The sequence below is a fragment of the Gymnodraco acuticeps genome, unplaced genomic scaffold (assembly GCF_902827175.1).
Source record: "Gymnodraco acuticeps unplaced genomic scaffold, fGymAcu1.1, whole genome shotgun sequence".
NCBI classification, from domain to species: Eukaryota; Metazoa; Chordata; class Actinopteri; order Perciformes; family Bathydraconidae; genus Gymnodraco; species Gymnodraco acuticeps.
This window is the reverse complement of record NW_022989768.1, coordinates 2,870,717-2,898,123: the sequence shown is the minus strand read 5'-3', so window position 1 is coordinate 2,898,123 and position 27,407 is coordinate 2,870,717. Positions and strand designations below refer to the sequence as shown.

Sequence of the window (27,407 nt, the reverse complement as noted above, 5' to 3'; positions counted from 1 at the left end):
CATTCTGCTTGAATATTACTAATTGTATCTTTTCATACCTGAAGTAGCTATGAACTATGCTGATAGTATTTTTAATCTGTGCCATTACAATTTTAGTAATATGTAATATCTAAAGGACCTGAGAGCGTCTTCCTCTACTTTAATGGTGCTGTCATTACAAAACGTTCAGTGCAGTTATTTCACACCCATTTCTTATTTTTCCTTTCTGTTTTGTTTTTCCTGAATCTTGTTTGACCAAAATATCCGTCTCAATGCACTTTCATTATGTAATTGCCTTGCTGATCTGCTCACTTTTCTTCTGTATTCCATTCCACTCTCTGTGTCAAGAGGACAGATAGATGCAATTTTAAAATAAACACTATCCGATTGCTTTGACCAATTTTATTAAAACAAAAATTAAACAAACACAACACTGAACATCTACATTTAAGTTATATTAAAGATGGCTTGTTTAAAATACACTGTGAATATTGAACAGAGGGACCAACCAGGAGAAACCTGTATATGTGGACAGAGATAGCAGAAGTTGTAGATCGTCTTCTGAGACCTAGAGTGATACAGGAATAAGTCCTAATACCTGGAAATAAGTTAATATGCTGTGCTTAACACTAGTTATTATATTTTCAGGTTTTTTTCAAATGAAACATTAAGTCAGTTTCTTAAACGTACTAACCCAATGCAACACCTCAGGAAGTCAGATAATGGTTGAAACCAGATAAAATAAAGGCTTAAGGCTAAGCTTCTCCTCTATGGTTTCATCGCCACAACCAACAACCACAATTTGTAGTTGCCTCCAGACGTTTGCCTCCACAAGTGGAAGATTACATGGAATTTAGACCCAGTACCAATACAACAACAGGGAACGAGATGCAGGTGGTCTCAAAGCCTGGTCAACAGTGACCATTTGTTTATTTTTCTACATTAAACATAACCATCGCTTTTACTCAACACATGGTATGCATGCCACAGAGCTCAGCTCTTTTCAAGCATTTCTTGGAAAGCATTTTATTCATTGCAACAAACTGCTACAACTACGTCATCCAGCCATCTAGCTTCCCACTAGCTCACTGGCAAGCCAGCTTTCATTATGCCTCACAAAAAAAAAAAAACTCCCAAGACAGGACTATAACACTGTATGGTTGAAAAGCACAAGACAAAGCTTAAAATGAACCCATCAGAGAAAGTCGACAAAAATGACTATAACTGTCTACCTCAATTCTTTCTCTTCTCCTTCCTCGCCCCCTTCTCCTCTTCTATTCTATATCTCTCTTTCCAAAATAAGTGGCCGCTGTGGGATGCTTCAAAAGTGAGGGCTTTTCAATATGATGTTCATTTAGGTCACTTTCAGTGCGGGTGCGGTGCGGCAGGGTGACTCTCAGGGGCAGACACAGGTGGACAGGAATGGGATTTAATGCTGTTATGTTTTCTGAGGGCATTGTCAAAGTCCAGCTGCTGGCTGTTGATAGTGATCTCCATGCAGCCGTGGTAGAAGGCCGTCACAGGGGTGGCAGGTAATGGGACATCTTCTAAAAGAGAGGGAGAGTGAGAATGAGAATAATGAGAGATGATGATGTATATAGCCATTTCAAATATCCAGGTTATAACATGCTACACAAACACATTCACAGGTCAAAGAGAGATTAAACTGCATTCATGTGGTTTAGTTTAACAAAATGGACCATCATACTGGATGGAGATGAGTCAAACTTCTGACTTAGTTAACAATATCTAAACAATCTTACAATGAAATTTCAAATGTTGTAGTCCACATCAGGAGGGAATTACTTGGCTGAAGTTATATTGTGTCATACCTATTACAACCAATCTGAACAAGAGGGAGGAAAGCATTCCAATATTGGGTTGTCTGTTGCTTGTTGCTTTTTGATTCCCAGAAAAAGTGAAATACCTCCAAAACTGTTTGTCATGAAACGGCTTTTGGCTGCATTTCAACCACTTTGAACACTTACAATTTTAATCTAGTGCCATCATCTGGTCAAAAATGTAAACTGTGCAGTATTTATATTTATTTTACCAGCAGTAAGACATTTCTCAACATTGATGTTGCTCGATGTCAAACCGGAGGAAACATTTAGCTGTATTGCCCACTTTAAAAATTATGTTAGAAAAGTAATCAAAATTAAATCAAATGTAATAAGTTGCATTACTTTGATTAGGTAATCAAATACAAACATTACTTATTTCATTGTTAACCAGTTAACAAATATTCTGTAACCTATTGAATTTGAAAACTCACCTTCCCAACACTGTTACTGAGAGTATGACAGCACAATGACATAAGCATTTATCTAAAAGCCCCACGGCGCCTGAGTGCAGCCTCAATTAGCTGCTGGGGAGAAAAGCCTGCAGTAGTGCTTTTTCAGCACAATTGAGAGGATATTCCTTTGTTACTTTGCTTTGTTCTTCTTTTCTTCTATAAGGAAATCTCTGAGAAAGCTTTCTTAGAAATATATGCAGACTTGTTTGTATTTTTACTGTAAGATTGTTGCGAGAAGCCACAATGGCCCTTTAATTGTGACCATATATATCTAAAACATGATGTTCTTAGTTCTTCTGCCACTTCAACGAACCTGGTATCCCACCAACGTATGTACTGACGGGGTCCTGCATGGTGCTGTTGAGGCGCTGCAGGGCCTCCAGTAGGGCACCAGACTTCATGTAGGTAACAGTGGAGGAGTTGGCTGTCAGCTGGATGTCAGTTGGAGTCACGTTCAGCTGCAGCGTCAGCCGGTCGGGGTAACACAACATCAGTGAGTCCAGTGTTGCCACGGAGACGCCGTACAAGAACACTTGCAGGTTCTGTAGCAGGGAGGTCAAAAACATCGGCATGTTTAGTCATGGGTGCTCGTGCTCCTACATGTTTGTGAAGACATACACAGATGTGTGTTTTTAGAACTTAAGTGTTAATGAACTCACAGCATCTTCTTCTCCTTGTGTTACCACGGCGACCGACAGTGGGACTGTGTTGTTTTGGACGAGAGCAAAGATGATCCCTGTGCTGCTGGATGGACGAATACTCATCCTTAAATCCACACTCCAGCTGCCAGAATCACCTAGTTTTATATACACACACACACACACACACACACACACACACACACACACACACACACACACCACACACCACACACACACACACACACACACACACACCCACACACACACACACACACACACACACACACACACACACACACACACACACTACACACACACACACACACACACACACACACACACACACACACACACACACACACACACACACACACACACACACACACACACACCTCTTTTGTCAGGTTGGACTTTGAAGAACATTGGGCATTTCCAAGTTTCCAAGTGAATTGAAGGTTCTTAAAGTATGTTTACTAAGTTTTGTGAATTTCTTTGAAAATTCAAAATCACATGGTCCCCTAGAGAAATCATCACCTTGTAACAAGATTTCCTATCAGTGTAAATGTTACATGTCGTTTTTTGAAGCAATACATATGTGCTTATGTTCTCCTGTTGCACAATTTGGTGTATTTCTGGCATCAATCATTGCTATTTCACATGTCAGTGACATAGGAAAAACGACAGCTTATATTTCTCTCAAACTGTAGATGGCATTCTTAAATTAAACGTTGTTTTTCTCTTTGCTGGTTTTCCAATCCAAAAATGGCACCGCAAAGTATGAGTGCAGAGGATGTTGTATACAAGGATACATATTACAATTATTTGGCTTGTTTGAATATAGCAGTGGTATGCATTAGATTTGTATGAGGATATGGCCAGTAGGGACTGTCCGGGCATCCGAAGCTCTTTATGCTCCCTTGCTCATTTGTTGACACTATTTGGACTGCATATAACTACATTTGTAACTGCAAAATTGCGCTGTGGCTGCTTAAAGGTGGGTATGTAATTTTGGAGAAACCAGCTCGAGTGCGCTACAATTTGAAAATACACAGCCGGAACAAATCTGCCACTTCCTTACAGAGCCCCTCCTCCAACACACACGAACAAGCACATGACCAATGAGGGCATGAGATAAGTTTGTGCACAAACGGAAGGCTGACAGGCAGGTAGGCTAAAATGATTGGTCGTGCTTTTTACAGTACTACGGCTTCCACTGATGACATTTTTGTATGGATTCTTTGTCAAAGCACTTAAGATATTCATTTCTATCGGGATGTTAAGATCATTCCATGGAATATAACAAAAATTGTATCTCGAGCCGGTTTCTCAAACTTACCTACCCCACCTTTAATGCTCCTAAAATATAAGATTGATAAAGTATAACTTAACTTACTCACTGTAGTCAATGTTGAATTGTGCCAGTCCTGCCCCCGTGAAGAAAGACCCTCGTTCCACATACACAAAGCAATGTTTACTCTCCTTCTCCTGGATGACCTCCTTTACCCCAGACGCTCCCTGGTTCATCAGGTTCCAGCCCCGGATGCAGCCGTCAAGGCGAGGGTTGATCTGGTGGATCAATGGGTACACACTGAGTACAACACTGTCTTAGAGCAGGCCTGATGTAAACCCTGGTATATTGATTTCAATATGTTATTAAAGGTAAATTATGTAACATATCTGCGTTAAAATGTCTCAAAGCGATAAACGATATTTTTGTCTAATTGTGAACTTACAAATGTCTTTCAGCCCTTGAGAAATCTGAACTCAAGATAAAAATCTGTTTTATTTGGCTGCCTCTAATGTTGTATGGCCTTTGGGCATGTGTCAGTGATGTGGTTGTCTGCTAGAAGCTGTCATAAAGTAACAGTGTGGCTTCAGTGAGGTTTATAACTTCCAGTCATAAGCTACATTTTCACAATACACTTTTTAAGATTCCTCAATTTAAAAAAAACTATATATACAATTACTATATATACAAGGATGAAGGATTTTAGTCAAAAGGCGTTAACAGCAGCAGAACAGCATTGTGGAAACACTGATTTTTATCATGAAACGGCTACCAGGATTGGAAAGGAAGAGACCTCTGCTGATAATTTGGCTACGGAACAATGATCGATGATGGAGTCCTGACATGTAAAAACAGATTGCAATGCCAAACTTTCAAAACTTCACTGTGCCACCAAACTTGTGTTTTGTATTTTGTATTTGTATTTTGTATGTAGAGAACTAGTGTAGTAGGAAACATATTGTGTGTTTAAGTAAGGTCGAATAGATGTGGTCACAAGAGAAAGGGCCCATGTTTGCTGTGTGATTCATCGTGCGTGTGTGTGTGTGTGTGTGTGTGTGTGTGTGTGTGTGTGTGTGTGTTAGACGCTCTGCTTACAGGTTTGATGACGTTGTCAGTGCGGTTGGGCAGACCAGCGATGTAAACCTTGGTCTCCAGTTTGCCGTTAACTGAAGTGAAGAGACTGTCAGGGCTGTTGATGCTCATCACAGCTTCCTTGCTGATCTTCACACTGATGCTGCTCTCCAGTTCATCCACAGAAATCTGCATGTTTCACACAGTTTGTATCATTATAACTCTCTTACTGTACAACGATCTAAACAGTTAAACACCAGAGCTAGTTAGACGCAACACACACCACTTTCCGTAAATTCTGTTTATCGATTAGGCACTTTAACTATGAAAAGCTCTACCACTGATCCACTAAAGGCTCTTTCTTACCACATGCCACTGTCCATCATTGATGGCCTTTCCTCCGCTGGTGACTTTGAAGGTGTGCTGGTTTTTGAACTGGACTTCAATGCGTCCACCTCTTAGTCCCAACATAAACCACGAGTCCTGCGAGGACTCGGCATACAGCACCACTCCCTCAGGGTCAAATGTGCGGAAATCAAACTCTGCTGCGAACCTGCCAAGTACATGAGGACAGAAATTAGACTTTAGAGAGAATGTAAATACATTGACAATACAATGTTGCAGCCCACTCCCTTTCTAGGCATTTCCTGACTTCGTAATTTTCAGTAATGGAATTTACATAAAATATGTTTATTATAGTTGGGCTGAAATGGAGCCTTGAGCTGTATCTTACAAACATCTAAATCCCAGCATCTAAATTATTAAAAAAATTCTATTTCTATCCTCATTCTAAATGGGGCAAATATCCCTTCTTACTTCATTTTTAAAAAGTACTCTACATTATGTGTGTGTGTGTTTTTGGTAGCCCCTCACTTGGTGTTCTCTGGCAGACGGAAGCGCAGATAGATGACAGGAAGTCCTGCGAACTGCTCCCCCAGGTACAGCATCTCAGGGTGTCTGTGGTCATACAGCTCCACACAAACAGGGATACTCTCACAGTACCGCTGATCCTCGGCCAGACGAAGACCCTGACGACCATCACAGTGGCATGCATAGCTGCCCACTGTGTTGATACAAGTCCCGTCACACACATTTAACAGGCACTCATCAATATCTGCAAAAAAAAGGAAGAGAAAGACGTATGAGCGGTGATCATTTGTACATTGGCTTTGGTAGCTTTATTGATTTGTGGACTTTCTGACAAAATGGCTCTTGGTAAGAAGATAATAACAACAGATTGAAGTCTCACCGTTACAAGTTTTTGATGTGAAGTTGTATTTGAAACCCTGAGGACAGCTGCACTCATACATGCCCGGCGTGTTGACACATTTAGCCGGTGCTTCACAGATCCTGGGGTACAGCAGGCATTCATCGATATCTGGAAAAGAGTGACAATGGGAGTATTTGCGGCATTTTTCAATATTTCTAGCCATTCCGTGAAAAAAAACATTTAATTAATTAATTGCAAATGTGTTTGATTTGCAACTAACTTGTATGCTCCAAAAAAAAAAATTGATATCAGTGTTTGCTTGAAACTTCATAAATCCTTGTATGGTCTCCTTACTCATCAAAAAGTAGAGGTCAAAATAAGTTTACCAAAATGACTCAGACCATGTTTGTGAAGACTTTGTACTCAACAAGCCCTAACGTGATGTCCCCAAACAAAATGGACGGATGGAAATGGGCCAACAATGGGAAAACAAGCACCTACAATCTATTAGTAAGTATAACAGCTCAGAGATGTGATACTGGTGGGATTTTTACAGAAAGAAAGGATGGACCCTCTTTTCTGATGTTAAAAGCTTTTTTTCATTCAGTTGCATAAGAGGTCACCTCAGGTCAGCTTTAGAAATAATAAATTCAGGCCCTGAGGACGACAGCTGGACAACAGAGGTTTTGTTATGAAGTACGTAGGGTTCCACTGTCCATATGAAAAAATGTAAAGGAAGTTATCAAAAGGAAGGGGAAGAAACATGTGTTTGCTCAGCTGCTTAGTAGCACTATAGCACTATATGTCCCTCTTCCATAAGGACAGTACAAACTGCTGGGTGTCTACATATATGACATAAGAGCAACAATTACACAAACTAGCACACACACACACTTTACTTTTCTGTCCTTTGGTTTGATTGAAAACAAATTAATGGTTCATAACATTCTTACAGTTTAGGAGCACAAATTGTATCATAAATGAATGGAGACTTACCCCTGCAGTGGACCTTGTCATTGAGGAAGTAGCCATCTTCACACTTGCAGTGGAAACTACCGGGTATGTTGTAACATTTTTGGTTGCATCCCGCAGGAAATTCAGGGTCTGAACACTCATTGATGTCTGTCAAGTGGTCACATAACACAACAACATTTATCAGCAGCAGATATAGATAAAGTGTGTTATGTTTATGTCAGCCAAAAAGCACAGAGACGAGTAAATATTGAGAAGATGAACACAAATATTTAAAATCCTAAATGACGCATAACAACTCACCGTCTTCACAGCGCCGCCCCTTCCATCCAGGTTTACACTCACAGGTGAAGGTGGCCTGTCCGTCCACGCAGCGCACTGATCCCTCCTTGTAGCATGGAGGCGGTGTGCACTGGTCACTGATCTCTGCAGACACACACACACACACACAACACACACACACACACACACACACACACACACACACACACACACACACACACACACACACACACACCACACACACACACACACACACACACACACACACACACACACACACACACACCCCACACACACACACACACACACACACACACACACACACACACACACACACACACACACACACACACACACACACACACACACACACAGGATGTTAATGATTGCATTGACAAAAAACGTTCACAGGTAGGAAACCTAAATGAGTTTTAAGGACTAACTGACATAAAAATGCATGTTCTACTAAAATGGCCCTCACCCTTCACACAGGTGCGGAGGTCTGATGGGATGGCGTCTGAGTTCGGGTTGTTGATGCCGACACGGTGTGAACCCAGGCACGCTGCAACCATTTTTTTTATGTGTTATTAGAACAGACTGATAACTGCAAATTAAAGCTGATATTAAAACATATTAAGAGAAAAAAGGTGCAGACTTACCAACATATTTGGGGTAGAAGTATTCCTGGAGAAAAAGAGATTTAAAATTCACATTTATTTGACAAAAAGGAAGTATAAAGAAAGTAGGTTGCAGCCAGCTCTGTGCTGTGAAGAAATGCTCTGCTTGAAACAGAAATGTTTATAACTTTCAATTTCTTCTTTCGCATTCCTTTTTAGAGGTCCTTTAGAATACATCTTCAACGATTACAATTGCAGAAAAAGAATGGCAAATTATTTAATAATTTTATAAATAATGAAGGTCATTTTTTATTTAAATGTGTCAGAATATGCTGTTTTAACCCCCTCATTTATGGAAATGGACTATTTCATTTTATATCATTTGAAAGTGAATATATTTGGGTTAAAGACTGAAAGAAAACATTTGGAAACTCTTTTGACTTTGAGAAACTAGGATGGACATGTTTTAATATTTCATGACTTAAATCGACCAAAGCAAATGGACCCAGGCTCCCAGCCCTCAGCACATTGTGCTCCTCTCTCTCACCGTTTCCGGCGTGTTCTCAAAGATCTCCCTGGCCTCCTCCTTGTTGCACAGCTCCTCGATGCACTCCCTCTCCAGGTTGCCCTTCTTACTCTCCTCAAACAGAGAGTTGGCTCTCCGGTGCCTGCTCAGGAACTGCGAGGCTGTGCTCTGGCTCAGGACTAGGGAAATATATGAGTATATGACAACACACACTCATAAAGATACACATCGTGCAGATAACAACACACACTGATAAAGATACACATCGTGCAGCTATAACAACACATAGGCCTACTCATTAAAATACACAATCTGCAGCTATATTTCCAATGTCAGTGCTTGCCATCACATCACTCAAAAGTGAACACAGCTGTTTACAGTGCAGTGATACTTTCACTGATTAATACCAGCAGGCAGCTACAATATGACTGATCCCAGCAGGAATTACTGTCCTCATGATGGCTGATATGGCTGCTGCTTGCATGCACAAAGTTGACTACCTCATTCTTTGAAAAGGCTTGAAATAAAAAATAATTAGGTCATTGCGAAACCGTTACTTCCCAGAAATGACCCCCTAGTTGTTGTTGAGAGCAGCTCATGTTGTGCAAGCGTTGTTTCATAGTAATGAGACATGCCCCCTCACACTTGTTTGTCTGTTAGCTTAAAAAGTTATACCAAATCCTGAACTGGTCCCATCCAGAATGCTATCTGCTGACTGTAAACACACTGCAAAACGCAATTCCGTTAACTGCTCTCCAAGTACGTAGGGTTGAAAACTGCACACCGCAAAAGCCCAACAGTCGCATACTTACATCGATAAGCATCGACGAGCGTCACGAGAAATACGAGACACGCCAGGGAATCCCAAAGGTCCCGTTTCTTTCTCCACATAGTAGAGCTGTTCTTCCTGCTAGGCCACGGCTCCGACTAAAGACTGGCCGAGAGCAGGAAAAAGCTTATTCTTCCCGAAAGTGTTTCCGTAGAGAGTGGGGGAGAGGAGGAGGCTGCCAGGAGAGCAGAGCAGGCAGCTAGGGAGCGCTGCTAACACACACACGCACACACACACCTACACCCACGCACACGCGCGCACACACACGCACACACTATTTGAACAGCTGGGACAGAAGTACTGAATCTGCTCTTGCAAACTGTTTCTGCCAATTCATTTTAAGAGGACCTCCATTACAGTTAAATTCAGGTGATTCACTGGACATGATAGTTCACAAAAAGCCAATGGGCAACATTGCATGCATGGGAAAATAGCTTGACATAATTTGGGAGGCATGTTTCTCAAATATATTGTAGGCCTTTGACTTTTCATGGTGGGAAAAAAACCACAGGTTGAAGCAATAACAACACTATTAAAGCCAATAAGCTATACCAAGAACATGTATATTTATTTATGCTATAATTTACATCTATGTACATCAGCTGTTATGTCAACATGTTTTCTGTGAATAAGTTTAAGAATAATTCATTCATAAAAGGTAACACCTGGACCCAAATAATGGACACAAACATCAAAACCGCTTCCCCGTTATCTGACTTATTTGATCTAAATAGCTATACTTGTTAAAACAAAAATGAAAGCCTTGAGTGGTTTAGTTTAGAATTTGAACGACAAATGACACAGACACCATGTTTGCATTAATATTGGTTTCATTTTGTTATTCAGGAAAAAACATATCACATTTTCACCATTCATTCAACTGTTTTATGTACACATAACAGGCTTTTTTTAATACTTTGAAAATATTTTTACAAAATACACTGTTCTCCCTTATAGTAGGTGTTTATTTGAGGAGGAATTTCACTGCAAAAGGTTAGCAGATGCTTGTTCATAATTTGAGGGGCTTATTGAGGGGTTGTTACTATTACTGCATGCTGAAACACCATTATTGCATAATAAGTCATTCCTTTGTGGGATTCCGGGTAGAGGGTTTGTCGTTAATGTAACTGACATTAACCCCCCCCCTCCTCCTCTCCCCAGCCGATGTTTCTGGGAAGGTTTTTCAGAAATGATAATAAATAGGATTACCAAATTAGGGATGAGTGACAGAAATGTTTGGTGGCTTATACTTCAGTCGCAAAATAACACACACAGTGCTGAGTTTCATAAACCTGAGGAGAGTTAGTAACACTCACCAAAGTTTAGAGGTTACAGCTGCTCTCTTAATGTGTCATCAATGTGAAGAACTGTTACATACATAACATGAGTGGAGAATATATTGGCAAAGGTTCCTTGAGATGGAACAGTGGTTCTATACAAGAGAAAAGAGGAGATGTCAGGCCAGAGTACTACACTCTTCAGTATAATTACAGGCAGTGATTTTCTCTTTTTAAGAAGTTTTGAAGTGGGACTCTCTCCACCTGTAACACTGGGGTAAATCAATTGGCAATTCAACCCGTCATGTCACTCACATATGCACATGCCAACAAATGCACGCTCACAAACACACATATATATGCAGAAACGCACACACATCTCAGTCATTCGGTTCAGATACACAGTGAATATTTCTGTATGAAGACAAAGATAGAAAACAGAGTCAAAGTGTTGAGAACCTTTCCTTTAGTTCAGAGATCAACACGTTTGACAAAGAAAAAGATGTCATTGGATTGGAATAATTGCTTTACTGTTTTTAAAACAGTATCAGTTTATAAAAAACAATGATTTTTTTTGTTTGTTTTTCAAAAAGAGAATTTAAAAAAAGTGATGACTGGCACTGTTTAGGATCCTGTGATCACTAGAGCACACATGAGGCTATTGAACCAGGTACTTTTTTGTGTAAAATACAAAATTTGTTGTGGTTTGTAGTGTCCTGGTCGCACAGAAGTGACTGTGCAGGCTACATACACTGTGACTACAACTATACTTCACATGCACTGGTTTTGGCAAGAGTGAGTGCTGATGAATATCAATGCCAAAGAGAGTGGTTGCCTTTGGGAAGCGTAGAACATAACACGACTGGTTCACAACGATAAATCCCGTACCTTCAACAGATGTTGGGGTGCTGAGCGCTAAGATTCACAGCAGGCAGTTTCTCAGAGGAATGCATATAAATAGACTTTCAAATACAGGGTGCAGCTTTTCCAAAGTAAGACAGAGCTAACTCACTAAACAGAAATTAACATTATTAGGCAGCCAACAGGGCAACACAACCAGTAACACACTATCCATTTCACAATCATAACTTGAGACAAGACTGGTTAAAAAAGTTAGTATATCAGTTAATTAGAAGTAAAGCTAAAAGCTGTCCGTGTTGATGAGCTGTGCAAACATATGGTTTATGCTTTGTGATGGATGAAGGGATAGTTTAGCTTGAACATTTTACTAACACAGAGTGAAGCAAACATATCGTGTCTGCATGCAGTTTGTGTGTTGAATGAATGCTTATCGTAGCCAATGCTCAATAAATGGACATCGGGAACAAATATCGGCACCTCTTGAAAGCAGCAAAATCACTTATATGTATCCACCATCAATTTGTGTGCATGTTAACCATGTTCAGACTACCAACAGGCAACTGGCCAAGGTGGCAAATCGTTTCAGGTAAATTAAAGTTATTAATTCCAAAATGTGTTATTATAATAATAATAATTATGTATAGCGAAAAGCAATCAAATATAACTTTTCTTCCATAAAGACCACTTCCATTATGACTATAACGTTCAGGCTTTGTGACACCATCATGGATATGTTACTAAAGTGATATGAGTATTATTGAGGTCATAGTAAGTGATGGTGTTGTTCTGGAGTGCGTTGTATTCAGAGATGTTTTGTTTCTTCCAAATCAAATTATGAAACACTTATCAATTATATCTAGTCCAGAAGAACACCACCATTAACATTAACTAACTGCCTTCTATAATAAACAATTATCACTGACAATGTTACACAAATGTAACATCATTAACTGAGTAAAGGTTGAATATTTCAAAGAGACACTTGATCTATCTACTTTATTGTCCTATTGTGTCTAATAAAGTGGCCACTGAGTGTATTGTGTATTATTTCTTTCAGTATATATTTATACTTTTACACAAATGTAAAATTCAAAGATTGTAAAAAGGGGCCCACAGCAAACACATTTTTACCATGAGCCTCTGGTGGGTAATATGGCCCTGATATCAACCCAAAACGACGACTAAATGTTGACATGATCTATTTTCTTTGGTCATAGAAGGAGTTTATAACTTAATAGCTATCCAGTGTATTTTGTCCTACTTAAAAAAGAGAAGCTTCATTTTGACACCCTTAAGGATAAAAACATAAAAATGATACACGGATTTGTGTACAGGTACAGGTTACTGTTAAACAGGAGCATGACAAGGCTTCAAACTAAACGAGTAAATGTGAACCCTTAACTTCTGTTAGCACGTGGATGATGATGATAAAAAATACAGGATAAAAGTGATTGCTAACATTGACAAAATCATGCTGCTCTTGGCTGTGATTGGTCCCAACAATCCCTTGTGTGCCCTCGACCTTCACAACCTTCCTGAGGAGGATGGGGACAAAAATTAAACACCACTCAAAAAAGGGAAGAATTACAGTCCTTCCTTACTCCCTTCCTTCTGGAGTGAAATACAACGGAATATTTCAACATATCAACCATTAAAATAACAAAATGAAAGTGTGCTGCGAGGCTTGTTCATCCATAGATTTGGAAGCGATTAAAGTGCGTACTGGTCACTGCCAAAACTGTCCAGTGAAAACTTGTGTTCTCTCGTCAGATCACAGACAGGAGACCCTAATATATGTGGGTATGATTATGTCTTCATCGTATCCCTCCTTTCCTCCACAACCCATTCCTTTTCATGCTCATCTGAGGTCTGTTCTCCAGATTTGGAGTGATGCATCTTGAAACAATGGCCAAAAACAAAGTCCATCTGCACAGCGCCCTCAGTCTGGTATTGACTTTTAAAAATAACTTTCCTTAAAGCTGATCAAATAAATGTGTCATTTGACACTTGTTTCCAAAACAGCATCACTTGCTTCCGGAAAAGTCTTTAAAAAAGTGATATCTTGCCCTTCAAGGCTTGGATACATTGCATTGGAAATAAGTGAAATGATCTCACGTTAATTAAAACCTTATTTTAAGGAAACGTTAAGTTTTAAAACTGAATACTTGACAAGGAGCATTGTTAAGATGTTTTGCAGTGAAGACAAATATGCTGGTTCTGGGCATCATAGAAACAGTGCGCAGGGCTAGATGGAGTAGGTGGAGCTCTCGGACTGCTGGCGGATGTAGCACTGAAAACTCTTGTCTCCAATCGGATGCTCCCTGAGGACACAAAAAGAAACATGTTTTTGATTTGGTGTCAGGAGGTATGGGGCTGAAAATAGAACAGAAATAACTAAATGGCTCTGTCAAGATAATCAGGTTATCAGCAGTGTTATTTAAAAAGTGCTTTATATAATCTCTGACACACTTTGTACTTGATTGCCCCATCTGCTGGCCCAAAGGGGGAAATGATTGAACTACATGTAGCCGGCGCTACTGTTTTCTGGATTAGCTGTCAGATAATTTCTTCACGTGGCTGGGCCGCCACTGGCCCTTTAAGACACCCCCCCCCCTTCTTTAGTCAGCTGGCCCTTCCATATAAGGAAAACGCGCAGCTGTACGGAGTTCAGCATCTCCCGCCACACTTTAAATGCCCACTCACTCCTCACCCAAATCAGCTGTGACTATTACGAGTGTTCTTGTTCCAGTTATCGTTGTCTGGCTGATAGGCGTGTATTCCCCCTATACGAGGTATGTGAAGCTGCTGTTAGGACTTGTAACATTCAGTGTACCACTAAATGGTTAACATGTGGCCTGTAAACGCCAGGCTTCTTGACCGTTGCAGAGGTGTCCAGTGAGGTGATCATCGAGTGAATGCGTTTGCATCAGAGGTAGGAGATTAATTGTATGTACATTGAAGGACATTCATATAAATCTTTATACAATTTCTAATCTCCTTTCTCCATTTATTTTAGGATTAGTTTGCTACCGTTTTGCCTACCTTCTATGTTTTGCTTATTGACTAGTTTGTTGTATTGTGTACAAACTAGTGATTTAAATCTTTAAAGCTACAGCACCCTCCTTGTAACGACCCACCCTGTCCCACAAGGTCTAATACTGTCTCTGTGCTTATACTTCTTCAGTGACGATCCTGGCCATACTGTGGAGTGGAGCATGTGGTTTGCTGGGCACTTTTTGCATGCAGATATGGGTGATTTGTAGTGAGTGTTGATCGAATACAGCTACACGTGGTGATATTGTGGTTTTGGGGAAACCCTCAGCAGTTGGCCAGAAGAATCACTTTTTAACTATTTAACTATCACTATATGTGTGATATTGTAATTTTTCTAGTTATTCTCTCCTTGTCAGAGCCAGCCTTCAATCGTGGGACTTAGGTGTGTTGACTGGGAAAGCTGAATAAGTTTTAATCTGCATTTTATATTACTGAACTTTTACTTGATTATTTATATAATAAACGTTTGTAAACATTTGAACTTGAGGCCGCGTCCCTGTCCATCCTTTTATTCTTATCTGCGTGACTTGTCCTAAGGGCTCGTATTGGGGAACCCAGGTTAGCGTTAAGTATCCTAACCCCCTTTTATTATCGCAGCCCCCCCTCCCCGGTGGGGCAGGTCACATTTAGTTTACACTTAAAATGTTTTCCACAGTTTCTCAGCCTCCATTGAAGTTAATTACAAATACAAAACAGTAGTTTGCACAAAAAAGCACGTACTGGCTTCCTATCTTTGTCTTCTTGAACTTGTCGCGTTTGTACTTGGTGTGCTGCTGCTCCAACGTCTGCACGGCTGAAACAATCAGTTTCAGAGTTTTGTATGTCTCCTGAGGGTCATCGATGACAAAGGTGGAGTACTCCTCCAGTTCGGGCCCGTCGTACACAGACTTACTGCCGCAGGCCTCTGCAGGGGAAGACAGCAGAGTGAGGATGAATATGGAAAATATGCAACCTACTCACAAACACTTAAAAACGCTGAATCATCTACTGACCTTGCATCTTGATCAGTTTGGTCATGTATGTGCTGAATAGGGAGTAAATCCTCTCCGTCTCCCTGTCTCCATCTACATCCAGCTGGATGTTTGCTGGAAGGCCTCTGAAAACAGATGCATACAGGAGGATGAGAGCATGGAAACACAGGAAAGGAGCACGATGCTGGATGCTTTACATACCCGGTGCAGGGCGTACACCCGGGCGCTGTGTCTGCAGACAGCTTGCAGCAGAGCCAGTGGCCGTTGAGGTAAGCTGAAGGATGGTAGGTGCTCAGGCGTTTGCGGTTACACTGGCTGACTTTGGTCAGGATGTCGATCCAGTCTCGTGCTTCTACGCAATTGTTGGCCTGGATGTAGAGCGCCCGTTCTGGCTGAATAACCTGGAACATCTGGAGGAGGGAAAAAGGGACAGCAAGTGAGGAAAGAACCTAAAAACATGTAGGAATGATTTGGGCCAAATGCGCAAAGCTCCAGAGATGTCATGGCTGTGTGTGGTCCTTACATTTTTCATCTTGAAAGACTCCTCCTCGAGCCTCTCTACAGCCAGAATGTTCTCTATGGGAATGCTGCACAGAGCACCCTCACCTGGACATAAAAGGAAATATACATCAGACATGAAAAAAAAGTAAAGGATGTAAAATAAGATAAAATGTACTTAATCTCAATTTGGGATTTTTTTTCGTTGCAGCAGCATAAAACAAACCAAGGCATTGCACATAATAAATAAATAGTAGAAATAAACAATTCTAAAATGATAAACATCTAAAAATAGAAATAAACCAGCATTAGAGAGTAACAAATATACAGATTTTGCTGTGTGATAATTACATTGATTAACTTGAAGTAATACAAATAGATGCTTTGTTAATCTGCCAAATTCTAAACAGTGTTTATCAAAAGCACAATAAAATGTGTTTTTTTTTTTTTAAGTTGTGCTGTACACTGACTAATTTGAGTAAACTTGATTTCATCACTTTCTTATAACCTCTTTTTCTGCTTTTATGTAGTGTAGGATTTAGGAAACAGCATGTGTGAGTGTTTTGGCCTGACCTTGTTTGTATGCAGCACAAATGTATTTCCTGCAGTAACCTAATCTTCACCACATGTGTTAAACGCACATTTTGTTCAAACTGTACATTCAGCAGATTCTCACCTTTCGTCTTGTGGTAGGTAAACTCGTGGTTGGTGAGGCGAAACCATCTCTTCTTGAAGTTCTTCATTCCGAACCGGTTCCTCCCTTGTGCCCTTTTATCATAAATCTGAGGAAAATGAGTGAGAAACATACCAATGAAAGACTTGACAGATGAGCTCATGGTTCACAGAAATAAAAAATATATCACAATATTGTTATTAATCTGGCACGATGCATCCTATATATAGACATGTCTTAAGTGCTAAAATAGTGCAGTACCTTGATGGATTAGAATATAAATGAATGACTTTGCATGAAAAACGTGTTACCACCATTTCATTATTTTTAAAGGAATCCTGTGCGGTTTACATTCATCATTCAGTATACATGCTTGCAGTCACTGTAAATCATTTTGAACACTTTTAATAGTCTGAGTCAAAAAGGAGATTGGTCAGCAAATCAAAGATCCCTGTGTCTTTGCATGTTTTACCCCGTTACCTACAAATTGTGTACTAATATTTTTTACCAAATAATAACGCACATTTTAATATGTTTCCATACAAACAGCTACTGGCTACCATTTTCTTTCAGTACCTTATAACACATTAACTTGCATAGACTTGAAAAGATAATCTGCAACTGTTTTATTAATAGAGTGATTAAGGCATTTCAAAAAATAAATAATCAGATGTTAGATCTGATTAGGCTATACACTATTTGTTGGTATTAGGCTAAAACATGTAAAACAACCAGTATGGTCTTTAAGGGAAAGAAAACACCAGGATTTGTAATTTATTGAAAGGTCCCATGTCATGCTTTTCTGGTTATTACCCGTCCCCTTGTGTGTTATAAGGCTTTTTTCTGCATGTAAACGGTCTGCAAAGTCAGAAACCCTCAAAGTACTCCCTGTAGCGAGTACAACTCTAACACAGAAAATTCCTGTCTATGCTGCCCCAGAACGCCTCGCTGGAGATTTTTCTTTTTACGTTTTTTTCTTCCTGGTCGTAGTGACGTAAGGGTCATAGTGACGTAACACACACTCACTCAGCCTTATCTTTTCTCAGCCGCGGCTCTGCGGATTTCCGCAGACACACACTCTCACAAGCTTTGTGTGTGCTCAGGCTGAGTTCCACAGTGTCTTGCTGTCTCGCAGCAACCAGGAAACGACACCAGTAATCCAGCTCACACTGTCCGCTCCTCGAGCCTCAAAGGGCGGAGCAGCGAGCCCCGCCAACACGGCACCCAGACCCACGCAGCATTCTCATCTGTTTGTCCTTACTGGTGTCATTTTTTTGGGTTGCTAACAAATGCCATTGTAACACATAAACACTGATGTCCAGCTGTAACGGTGGTGGACTCATCAGAACAGAGTGGGCGAGCTGACCAATCAGAGCACACTGGGCTCATAGGGAGGGGAGGGGAGGGGAGGGGGGGGGGTCAGGAGCTCCAACAAGCCGTGTTAGACAGAGAGTGAATACACATACTATACAGAGATGCTGTATGAGAAACCAATGTGAGTTTAGAATATTGAACAATGTAAATCTATTCTAGTAGACCTCAACAATGGAATTATGATCAGTAGAAATGGCCATGTCATGGGACCTTTAAAAGTTTGAGGGCCATTGCATACATGGAATAGGAAACACCAAAGTTACAAGTGTCAAACAGGAAGACTTTTCAACTACTAAGCTGCTGGTTTCACATCTAGAGAGTACCAGGAACTCTATGTGTATGGTAGCAATAGGAAAAAGACTGAAAAAATAGATGATAAAGCTTCCATGAACATACAGTATAATATTGACCAGTGACATTTCCAGTATAAAGCTAATAATGGTATGCGCAAAACGTCACTACTAGTACAGACTCAATTGAGCGCTATACCATGGATCTGCATGCATGCTTTTGTAAAAAAAAGTTGTTATGGCAGCGATATGGTCACAGTCTGGACAAAAGGTATAAACGGTCAGGATGCGGGCAGATATGAGATCCCAGAAATGTTTGTACAGCAACCAACCCCTGCTGTCACCATCACATCAAGCATGTCTGGCACGTCAAGGATGGAGGTGGGCTACCAGCACTAGTGATGGCTGAAGGCTTTAAGGTTAACACTTTACTTCATACAGTCACTGAACGCACCAGTCCACTGCCATTGTAATGCAGACAGACTCAAATCCATCACCCAGTGTCAAACAGTGTGACAGAGAGTTGCTTACAGGCCAGATATAAAGTAAAGTGCAGCAGCATCTACAGCAGCGTATGATGTCGGGGCGGGAGAGAACACGGCCGGCTTGGTCTGGGGGGGGGGGGGGGTTACAGTGCAAACACAGGGGGTCACAAGGGCAAAGCCTTTATATTGAGAAGCTTCTTACCTGCCCTTCGTGCTTTTTGACCCTTTCCCATCAATCCTCTTTATAGTGAGTTTTACACTCCTATGCCCGGTAGCAGAAACAAAAGAGGGTGGAGGATGTTGATAAAGAGGCCCGGCACACCTACTGTCAACTGGAAACTCTCCTTCCCTTTACACCCTCATTAGAAATATAATCAAAACAACCACCCATGTGTTGTTGGAGGAGTTTACAGCCAAGGGTTTGTCTATACTGTAACTGTTCACTTTGGTCATGAATAGGAGCATGAGGGATCCAATATGTGAAGGTAAAATATACCTGAGGAGTGATTTGACAATTTGGGAAATATTCGTATGGAATTGGAAGATAAGATTGACACCAATCTCTCGTATGTACTGACAGATATCATCCAGCTATGTTTGCTCAGCATAGAGACTGGAAACAGCTAGTGTGGGTTAGGTTTCCAGTTGCCAGCATTACATTACATGGCATTTAAGATAAGATAAGATGGACCTTTATTAATCCCCATGGGGAAATTCAGTTGTACAAGCAGCAACAGGGTTGCGCCTTTATCCAAAACGACTTACAATAAGGAATTCAAGTTCACTGATAACTATCTAGTTTGTCAAAACTGTCAAAGTGAAAATCTGCAGTTTAGGAGATTATGTGCCAGACTATTTCCTCTTTCTTCTGAACAGTTGCCAGGCCAATGGCAGACACACCACATATACTGGTTTCAGGTCAGTCAAGTAAATGGCTTAAATCACCTCATAACACAGAGGGTACTGTAACCAATTTTACACTTTGGTTTTGGCACTATTTAAACAAAGAATACAAAATGTGTGTCATAAATTACCCTTGTGCCTGCCATAGCTACATACAGACAACATACAGACATGTGGGTATTATCGAATTCCTGCTATATAGTGAATATTTCACAAAATGTTGAACTATTCTTTCTTGAAGCATTAATTGTCAACCTAACTCTTTAAAGCTATAAAAGTGCCAGGAGAACCTTAATAGGATGGTGAAAATAAAAAAATTAAAGCTGCTTAATTAGCAGTGAAAAGGAAATAGCCACAGTTCATAATACAGTTGTAATACAATTACAACATCCTAAATTACTGCTTCATAAACTCTCTAAATTATTCCAATATCACAAATAAAGGACTCCTAAGCGATATTGTGATAGCTGTTTGTATATTTTGTTTTTGGGCCGTTACTTTCCATGAATCTTGGTTTATTAATATGTTTGCTACTCACCCCTCTTTGAGCATGATTGGAGTCTCAATACTCTTCTGATCCCATTTGCCAGAGGTGGAGATCAGGTCCAGGAACTGAGTAGGAAAGTAAAGGATATCATATAACAACATGATTACTCTGGTACTAACTTTGGCTCCATTTCATGCAAATTGTACTGTTCTTCCAAATGTCTAAACTGAGCCGGCATATCTTTATCTGACATACAAGACAAAGAGAATATTTCATGAGTCTACAAAGTGCTGGAGATTTATTGCATGAAACAAGGGAGGAAGTCGAACACTCACATTCTTCACAGCGTCCGCATATTTCTGCTCATTGAAGTACTCGTAAAATGCGGCCATGTAAGACTCTTTGAAATTGGCCTTGAAAGGAATTAGAGGCAGGGAAAGAAAGAGACAATGAGAGGAAGATTAGTACATTTCAATTTCATTTTTTAGACAGTAATACAAATGAAGCCTAGTTCAGTTACAGGAGTGAAAAAAGGAAAATACACTTTACTCAGAGAAACGTACAGATTTAGACTTGGCAAGACTTCCCAGGGTCTGGATCGTCTTGGAGATGAGGGTTAGGGTTCGAGAGGTGGCGGGATCCTAGGGAGACAAATCAGATCTTGAGAATTTCACACTTGAGTTCATCATAAAAAAAACACTGGATGGGCCAGAAAAACAAAGAGATGTCTTCAAAGTCAATACAAACTTTGAGCTTCACAGGAAAAAAAAGAATTTAAAGAAAATGTTAGGACAACTAAAAGAGGTATATCTGCAGATTTAGGTTTCATGTACAGTATGTGTGTTATTTTATATCAGACTCACTGGATGGTGCGGCCGTAGATGGAACAAGTTGGGGGAGAGGATGGCCGGAGCAAAGAAACGCAGGAAAATAAAACTGCTTACTGCTGTGTATCGGACATCTTGGTCAACTAGACAGAAGAAAGAAACAGGGATTTATCACACACACTGTACTTGCTCAAAATATACCCAAGACACGATATGTATAGTACATCTGCAATAAAAAAGTCAACTTTATTCAATGAGATGTCTCAATTCAATACAAAATAAGTTATTTTTGTTAGCTTATAATTAACCAACAATAGATGTTGTATCACAACAGCATGTTCCTCGTGCTAAACTGCAGATCCCTGTGATGGCCAACAGGGGGCAGCACAGGGTAGAATACTCCATACTGCACATACTGTATAACCAAACTGAATGTGTGGGAGGCTTAAGTGTTTTCAGGTTTGACACAAATAGCAGAAAAACAGAGAGTGTCCTTAAACATACTGCACATGATGTTCTTTATTGTATATTATCTGTCTCTTAATAGCACCTATTTTCTGTCCTATATCTCTTATGGGCCATTAGCAGGCAGAGTTACCTTGGAAACGGGGTGGCAGCGGAACTCTCTCAAGAGAAAGAAGATATCACACATGACAGTGGGACAGCGAACGCCTGATGTGGTGATAACGTTGAAGATACGGTCCACATAGTGGTGAAGGTTTTCCTGGAGACGGGGGGCAGGGCAGATATGTCAGATCACACACACACACACACACACCACACACACACACACACACACACACACACACACACACACACACACACACACACACACACACACACACACACACACACAGCACACACACACACACACACACACACACACAACACACACACACACACACACACACACACACACACACACCACACACACACACACACACACACACACACACACACACACACACACATCTTCTTACCCTGTTAGTATCCAGGTTCTCCGACTCTTTGAGCTTGACCGGGTCGATTTCACAGGGTTTGTGTTCTGCGCAGATCTGTGAAGATTTACAAAAGTAGTGATATATCCATTGATGACTGATTAAGCAAAATATTCTAAGAGGTGCTACAGAGAAAGATTTGTGACATGAATGAAATCAAGAAATAAGAGTAAGATTGGCAGTGTCATACCTCGTCTATGATTGGTCTGAGCGTGACTTGCAGATAATGCATTCCTGCCAGCTTCATGGTCTCATCAATGCACTTGGATGTCAACGAGTTTCCCCGGAAAATTGTGTTAGGATCCCTACGCAGAGAGACAGGGTGTTTTTTCCATACAAATCAAAACAGCAGCTTAGTAAAAAAACGATACATATATAAAGGGAAGAGACCTTTAAACAATATAAGAGAGAACAATCAGGATGAGGAGCACAAAAAAGAGCAAACTTAAACTAAGAGTTGTTTAATCTATAATAAAGGATGAGACGGATGCACAGCTGGACTGTCAGGTATAACTTTATGAACTTAATTGTAAATGTTATAAGTAGTCATTGTTGAGCATTGATTCAGGGACACTTACTGTGTGCGGTTGACTTCAGCGTGAGCGATGGCGCTGATGAAAGGCACAATCTTGCCGTAGTGAAGAAACAGACGCACGAGGGGAATGGCGGCTTCTTGTTTCTCTCGACACACCTCCCCCAGAGTGTGAGCTGTGGACGACGATACAGGCTGGACAGAGAGGAGCAGAGTCAACATGTGCCATTCAAACAGTGAGGTGTGAAGATGCTGCAGGAAACCGGAGACACTCGTATACACACACCTGTACATTAGCGGAGTGCAGCAGCAGATCTCTGAGGGGGGAGTAGTGTTCGGAGGGGAACACGTGGTCCTCGGTGTAAACGATGTTTAGACGCAGAGAGCCAAGCTCTTCCACCTTCACCGACTTCCCTCCGTTCTCCCTGGGCTGAAGAAAGTACCTGAAGGAGAAAACATACAAAAGATCAGACCAACAGTTCTGCTCACTGGTGGGATTGTGATGGATGGGAGACAATTGTCTTATTTAAATAGTGCTAACACATAGCAAGCTAAGCAAATCCAAAATGTTCTATAAGCAATGATAAAAATGGGGTAAAAGGTGTTGGTAGTCGCAAAAAACACCACTAAGAAGTACTACACAACTCTGAAGTTTCAGTCAGCTCTACAGATCTTTTAAGCATCTTTAAATGGTATTGTCTTAATGTTTTGGTTTTCAGGCAACCAACCCAATTGTTGTGGTTCACTCTCACTTCCAGCAGATATGTCCCTAAACAGTTGATGGAGAACAAATCTGAGCTACGAGAATGAATATTGTAATTACATTTGTTGGGGAACTCCAAGTGAAGGCTAATGTGTTTCCGTGTTACATTACATTACATTACATTACATTTAGCTGACGCTTTTATCCAAAGCGACTTACAATAAGTAGATTCGACCAGGAAGACACAACCTTGAGGAAAACAGAATCATATAAGTACATCAGGTTTCATAGAGCCAAACATTTCAAGTGCTACTCAACTGGCTATAGATAAGCCAGTCCTTTATTAGTATATAAGTGCTTCGTTAATAAATCTATCGCTCGAAGTGGAGTCGAAAGAGATGAGTTTTCAGTTTGCACCGGAAGATGTGCAAGCTATCTGCTGTCCTGATGTCAATGGGGAGCTCATTCCACCATCTTGGAGCCAGGATAGCAAACCCACGTGTTTTTGCTGATGGGAACTTGGGTCCCCCTCGCAGCGAGGGTGCAGCGAGTCGTTTGGCTGATGCAGAGCGGAGTGCACGCGCTGGGGTGTACGGTTTAACCATGTCCTGGATGTACGAAGGGCCAGATCCATTCGCAGCATGGTAAGCAAGTACCAGTGTCTTGAAGTGGATTCTAGCAGTTACCGGAAGCCAGTGAAGGGAGCGGAGGAGCGGAGTGGTGTGGGAAAATTTAGGAAGGTTGAAGACCAAACGAGCCACTGCATTCTGGATGAGCTGCAGAGGTCGGATGGCACATGCAGGTAGACCAGCCAGGAGGGAGTTACAGTAGTCTAGGCGTGAGATGACGAGAGCCTGGACCAGAACCTGCGTCGCTTTCTGAGTCAGCTGGGGACGTATCTTCCTGATGTTGTAAAGCGTGTATCTGCAGCAGCGGGTTGTAGCAGCGATGTTTGCAGTGAAGGACAGGTTGTTATCTAGGGTCACACCCAGTGTTAACTGGATTTGCTAACAGGCAACTGTTCACCTTCTCATTTTAAAAAGGCCATCATGTGTTAATGCAGTGTTAAGACTAAGAGCTTTGCCGAAAAGAACAAGATAAAGCAGGTCTAACTGTCACATAGATATAGACAATTGCTAAATATATTCTCTTTATATGTTGTTCCTTTCTGTTACGGACTGCACTGACTACTCAATGTTCATTCTCCTTGTTAACATTTCCAACAAAATGCTCCCACAACCAATGGAGGCTTTAGTTATTCAAAATAAATGAAATACAAAAACAGTCTGTTGGATCAGCTATTTGTTAAAAAGCCTTCACTGATCCTGGTTAATTAAAAACTTTTAAAAAAGGACTGTTGTCCGTGTTGATACTACAGCTCTGCTGTTGCTGTAGCAACACATACCCAGAAAGTCAATGGACAATGATCATTGAATCAAACACACCCAGCCCCAGCAGGGTATAGTGGAACAAAACCATAAAACACACCAAAATGATTGACAGAGTGTGTGTATGTGACGATGTAACGTGTGTGTGTGTGTGTGTGTGTGTGTGTGTGTGTGTGTGTGTGTGTGTGTGTGTGATGCTCCTCTCACCATGCGTCGTGGACCCCAGCCTGACCCAGCGCGCGCAGAGGAACTCGCACCCCCCCCAGGAACTCATCCCCGAATTTCAGGTTGCTGGCGTTCCACAGATCCACCCTGAACACAAACCAAAGGGTACAATTTAAACATGGAAAACTTTTTAACAAACCAAACTATTCAAATCCCCTTAAGGCTGCCAATGGCTTACCTTAGTGCCAACTTGTCAACATCCTCTTCTTCTACATCAAATTGACGCTTTGTGTAGCTTAATGGCCGTGTCACCTAGAAATGGAGACAGAGTAAACGATTAGAAGTCACATTGTATACCAAAAAACCAAGCTGGTGAAAGCACATACAGTATTGTTTCAGTCATGGGTTTTAGCTTCTCAAATGAGAGGATCACTTTTGACAAATCTAGTTGTTAATTTTGATTGAAATTATTAGTTGAAAAACATATTTAAAAATGGCCCAAATCAAACTCTAAACTCACTATCTGACAGATTTGGATCCACATGGGAGCCATCAGAGATCAGAATGTGGCAGTGTCTATGTTAGTATGGAGCAATGAGAAGATACAATTTGAAACAATTAAAAACAGGGACAACCACATGACAGAAGCATGATAGATGGTCTCTGTTTGCGTGAGGACAGGGCCTGAAAGGGGTCCGCGGGCAGAATGCTCTGCAGGGTATGAGTCCTGTTCCTGTGGTGGTCGGGAATAAATGAGACAGTCTTGTCGGATAGAAATAAATGGGCTAGATTGTTTGGTGGTTTGTCCGAATCAATCATACTCTTGTCCTGCTGTCTTCCAGCGCTGCAGCAGGGGCCATAGGGAGGAGCGACACAAAAATGTCAGAGCAGTGTAGCTGGGGAGCGAGGGTTAACGGGGGCAGTGTGACAGGGAGGGTGTGTGTGCAAAAAAATAAATAAACTCATGAATATGATCAAATGTGAACATTGACACGCTTTTACACATTCAGTGAAAGACTGCATGACTTTATGTTTTTCCAGTAGCTTTTTCTTATAATTTCAACTTTTATCACATTCATTTGAACCATTTAAAAATAATGACATGAAATGGAGATTGTAAGTGTGTCTATGTGTGTACAAGACATATATATATATATTGACTAATGATAGAAATATGAATTGTGAGATTTTTAACAAAGACAAACTATATATATATATATATATATGGAACTCTAAACACTGCATAATAGTTTTGTGTGATATATATATATATATATCACACAAAACTATTATGCAGTGTTTCCAGTTAACTTTTTTAACCTAAAACCTGGCATGGTTAAAAAACCTACACAATATATATGTTTATTTGAGATGTCTGATTTTCAAATTTTTTTTGCTTAACTTGTACCTAGTTTTACCAAAATGACTCGACCAGTCCTGGTTATATTCATTCCTTTTTTGGTCTGTTTGGTGGTTATTGAAGGCTCTGTACATCAACACCGGTGTATTTCCCACCTATGCTGGTAATTTCGACCTCTGAAGTTGGATGGGACTGTGCTAGAATTATATAAAAATAACTCAACAATGAAATATGGTTGTATATTCCAGCTTTCACATAATTGTTTTAACCCTCACTATACCTCTACTTGGATTGATACCCAACATAAAGACACATCTTTACACTGACGTGAAGTTGCTGTTAAACAAATCACACCAAAATATTTACCTCAAAATAGAAAACCTCGTCAAACTGTGGGTTGTTGGTTTTCCTCTTCACTTTGGTCTTCTTGGCTTCCGACCTGAGAGATAAAGAGAGGCAGATGGAGATCACAAAAACACATGTTTATTAGAAATCAAACGTGTGATAAACAAAGTTGAGTACGGTAAAATGACATCTAATCATGTGAGAGATCTTACCTTGAAGGGCCGAGTAAGGACACAGCAGCGTACGGATCACATTGGCCGTTAACGATAGGAAGACCTTGGCACTCCAACACTCTGTGGAAACACACACACAAACCATGAATGAAACACACATTTATGTACATCATATCATATCAGGCAACTCATTAAACCGCCCCCTTTTCACAGACATAAAACATCTGGTCCATTCACACTCTAGTTCCCTCCCACGCTGGGAGTCTTGTTAATACATTTGGGACCAAGTATATAGCTCTCTGAGAGTTTTCCCAGCAAGTGAAAATGGTCCC

General features: G+C 40.7%; 2 protein-coding genes across 2 annotated transcripts in view; both read right to left on the bottom strand.

Moving 5' to 3' along the window:
• Positions 1–366: 366 nt before the first annotated feature.
• pros1 (protein S) lies at positions 367–9,944 on the bottom strand. Its single transcript, XM_034219409.1, has 14 exons — positions 9,695–9,944; positions 8,904–9,061; positions 8,399–8,423; positions 8,221–8,301; positions 7,761–7,883; positions 7,482–7,607; positions 6,525–6,653; positions 6,149–6,389; positions 5,642–5,828; positions 5,300–5,464; positions 4,314–4,482; positions 2,935–3,071; positions 2,589–2,817; positions 367–1,526 (listed from the first exon to the last, which is right to left on the bottom strand). Exons 1-14 carry the CDS (start codon positions 9,771–9,773, stop codon positions 1,345–1,347), a joined length of 2,031 nt encoding a protein of 676 aa, XP_034075300.1. The 5' UTR covers positions 9,774–9,944; the 3' UTR covers positions 367–1,344.
• Positions 9,945–10,523: 579 nt separating this feature from the next.
• rasa3 (RAS p21 protein activator 3) overlaps positions 10,524–27,407 on the bottom strand; it is a 43,783-nt gene continuing 26,899 nt past the window's right edge. Inside the window, exons 6-25 of the mRNA XM_034219396.1 lie at positions 27,115–27,195; positions 26,924–26,996; positions 25,436–25,509; positions 25,240–25,344; positions 23,228–23,384; positions 22,988–23,136; positions 22,600–22,714; positions 22,392–22,466; positions 22,027–22,135; positions 21,448–21,554; positions 21,148–21,225; positions 20,920–20,997; positions 20,636–20,709; positions 19,395–19,456; positions 17,049–17,153; positions 16,398–16,480; positions 16,076–16,284; positions 15,896–15,999; positions 15,624–15,807; positions 10,524–14,170 (exon numbers count right to left, since the gene is read on the bottom strand). Coding sequence (XP_034075287.1) covers positions 14,095–14,170; positions 15,624–15,807; positions 15,896–15,999; positions 16,076–16,284; positions 16,398–16,480; positions 17,049–17,153; positions 19,395–19,456; positions 20,636–20,709; positions 20,920–20,997; positions 21,148–21,225; positions 21,448–21,554; positions 22,027–22,135; positions 22,392–22,466; positions 22,600–22,714; positions 22,988–23,136; positions 23,228–23,384; positions 25,240–25,344; positions 25,436–25,509; positions 26,924–26,996; positions 27,115–27,195 — 2,098 coding nt within the window. The 3' untranslated portion in view covers positions 10,524–14,094. The remainder of the gene's footprint in view (positions 14,171–15,623; positions 15,808–15,895; positions 16,000–16,075; positions 16,285–16,397; positions 16,481–17,048; positions 17,154–19,394; positions 19,457–20,635; positions 20,710–20,919; positions 20,998–21,147; positions 21,226–21,447; positions 21,555–22,026; positions 22,136–22,391; positions 22,467–22,599; positions 22,715–22,987; positions 23,137–23,227; positions 23,385–25,239; positions 25,345–25,435; positions 25,510–26,923; positions 26,997–27,114; positions 27,196–27,407) is intronic.

Bases quoted from the DNA above. Each gene is read 5' to 3' on its own strand.
- pros1 (XM_034219409.1), bottom strand. From the start codon at position 9,773: ATGTGGAGAAAGAAACGGGACCTTTGGGATTCCCTGGCGTGTCTCGTA. The intron at 7,608-7,760 runs GTGAGTTGTTAT...ACCACTTGACAG, and splicing joins GGGGCGGCGCTGTGAAGACG to ACATCAATGAGTGTTCAGAC. The intron at 4,483-5,299 runs GTAAGCAGAGCG...TTGATCCACCAG, and splicing joins CTGACAACGTCATCAAACCT to ATCAACCCTCGCCTTGACGG.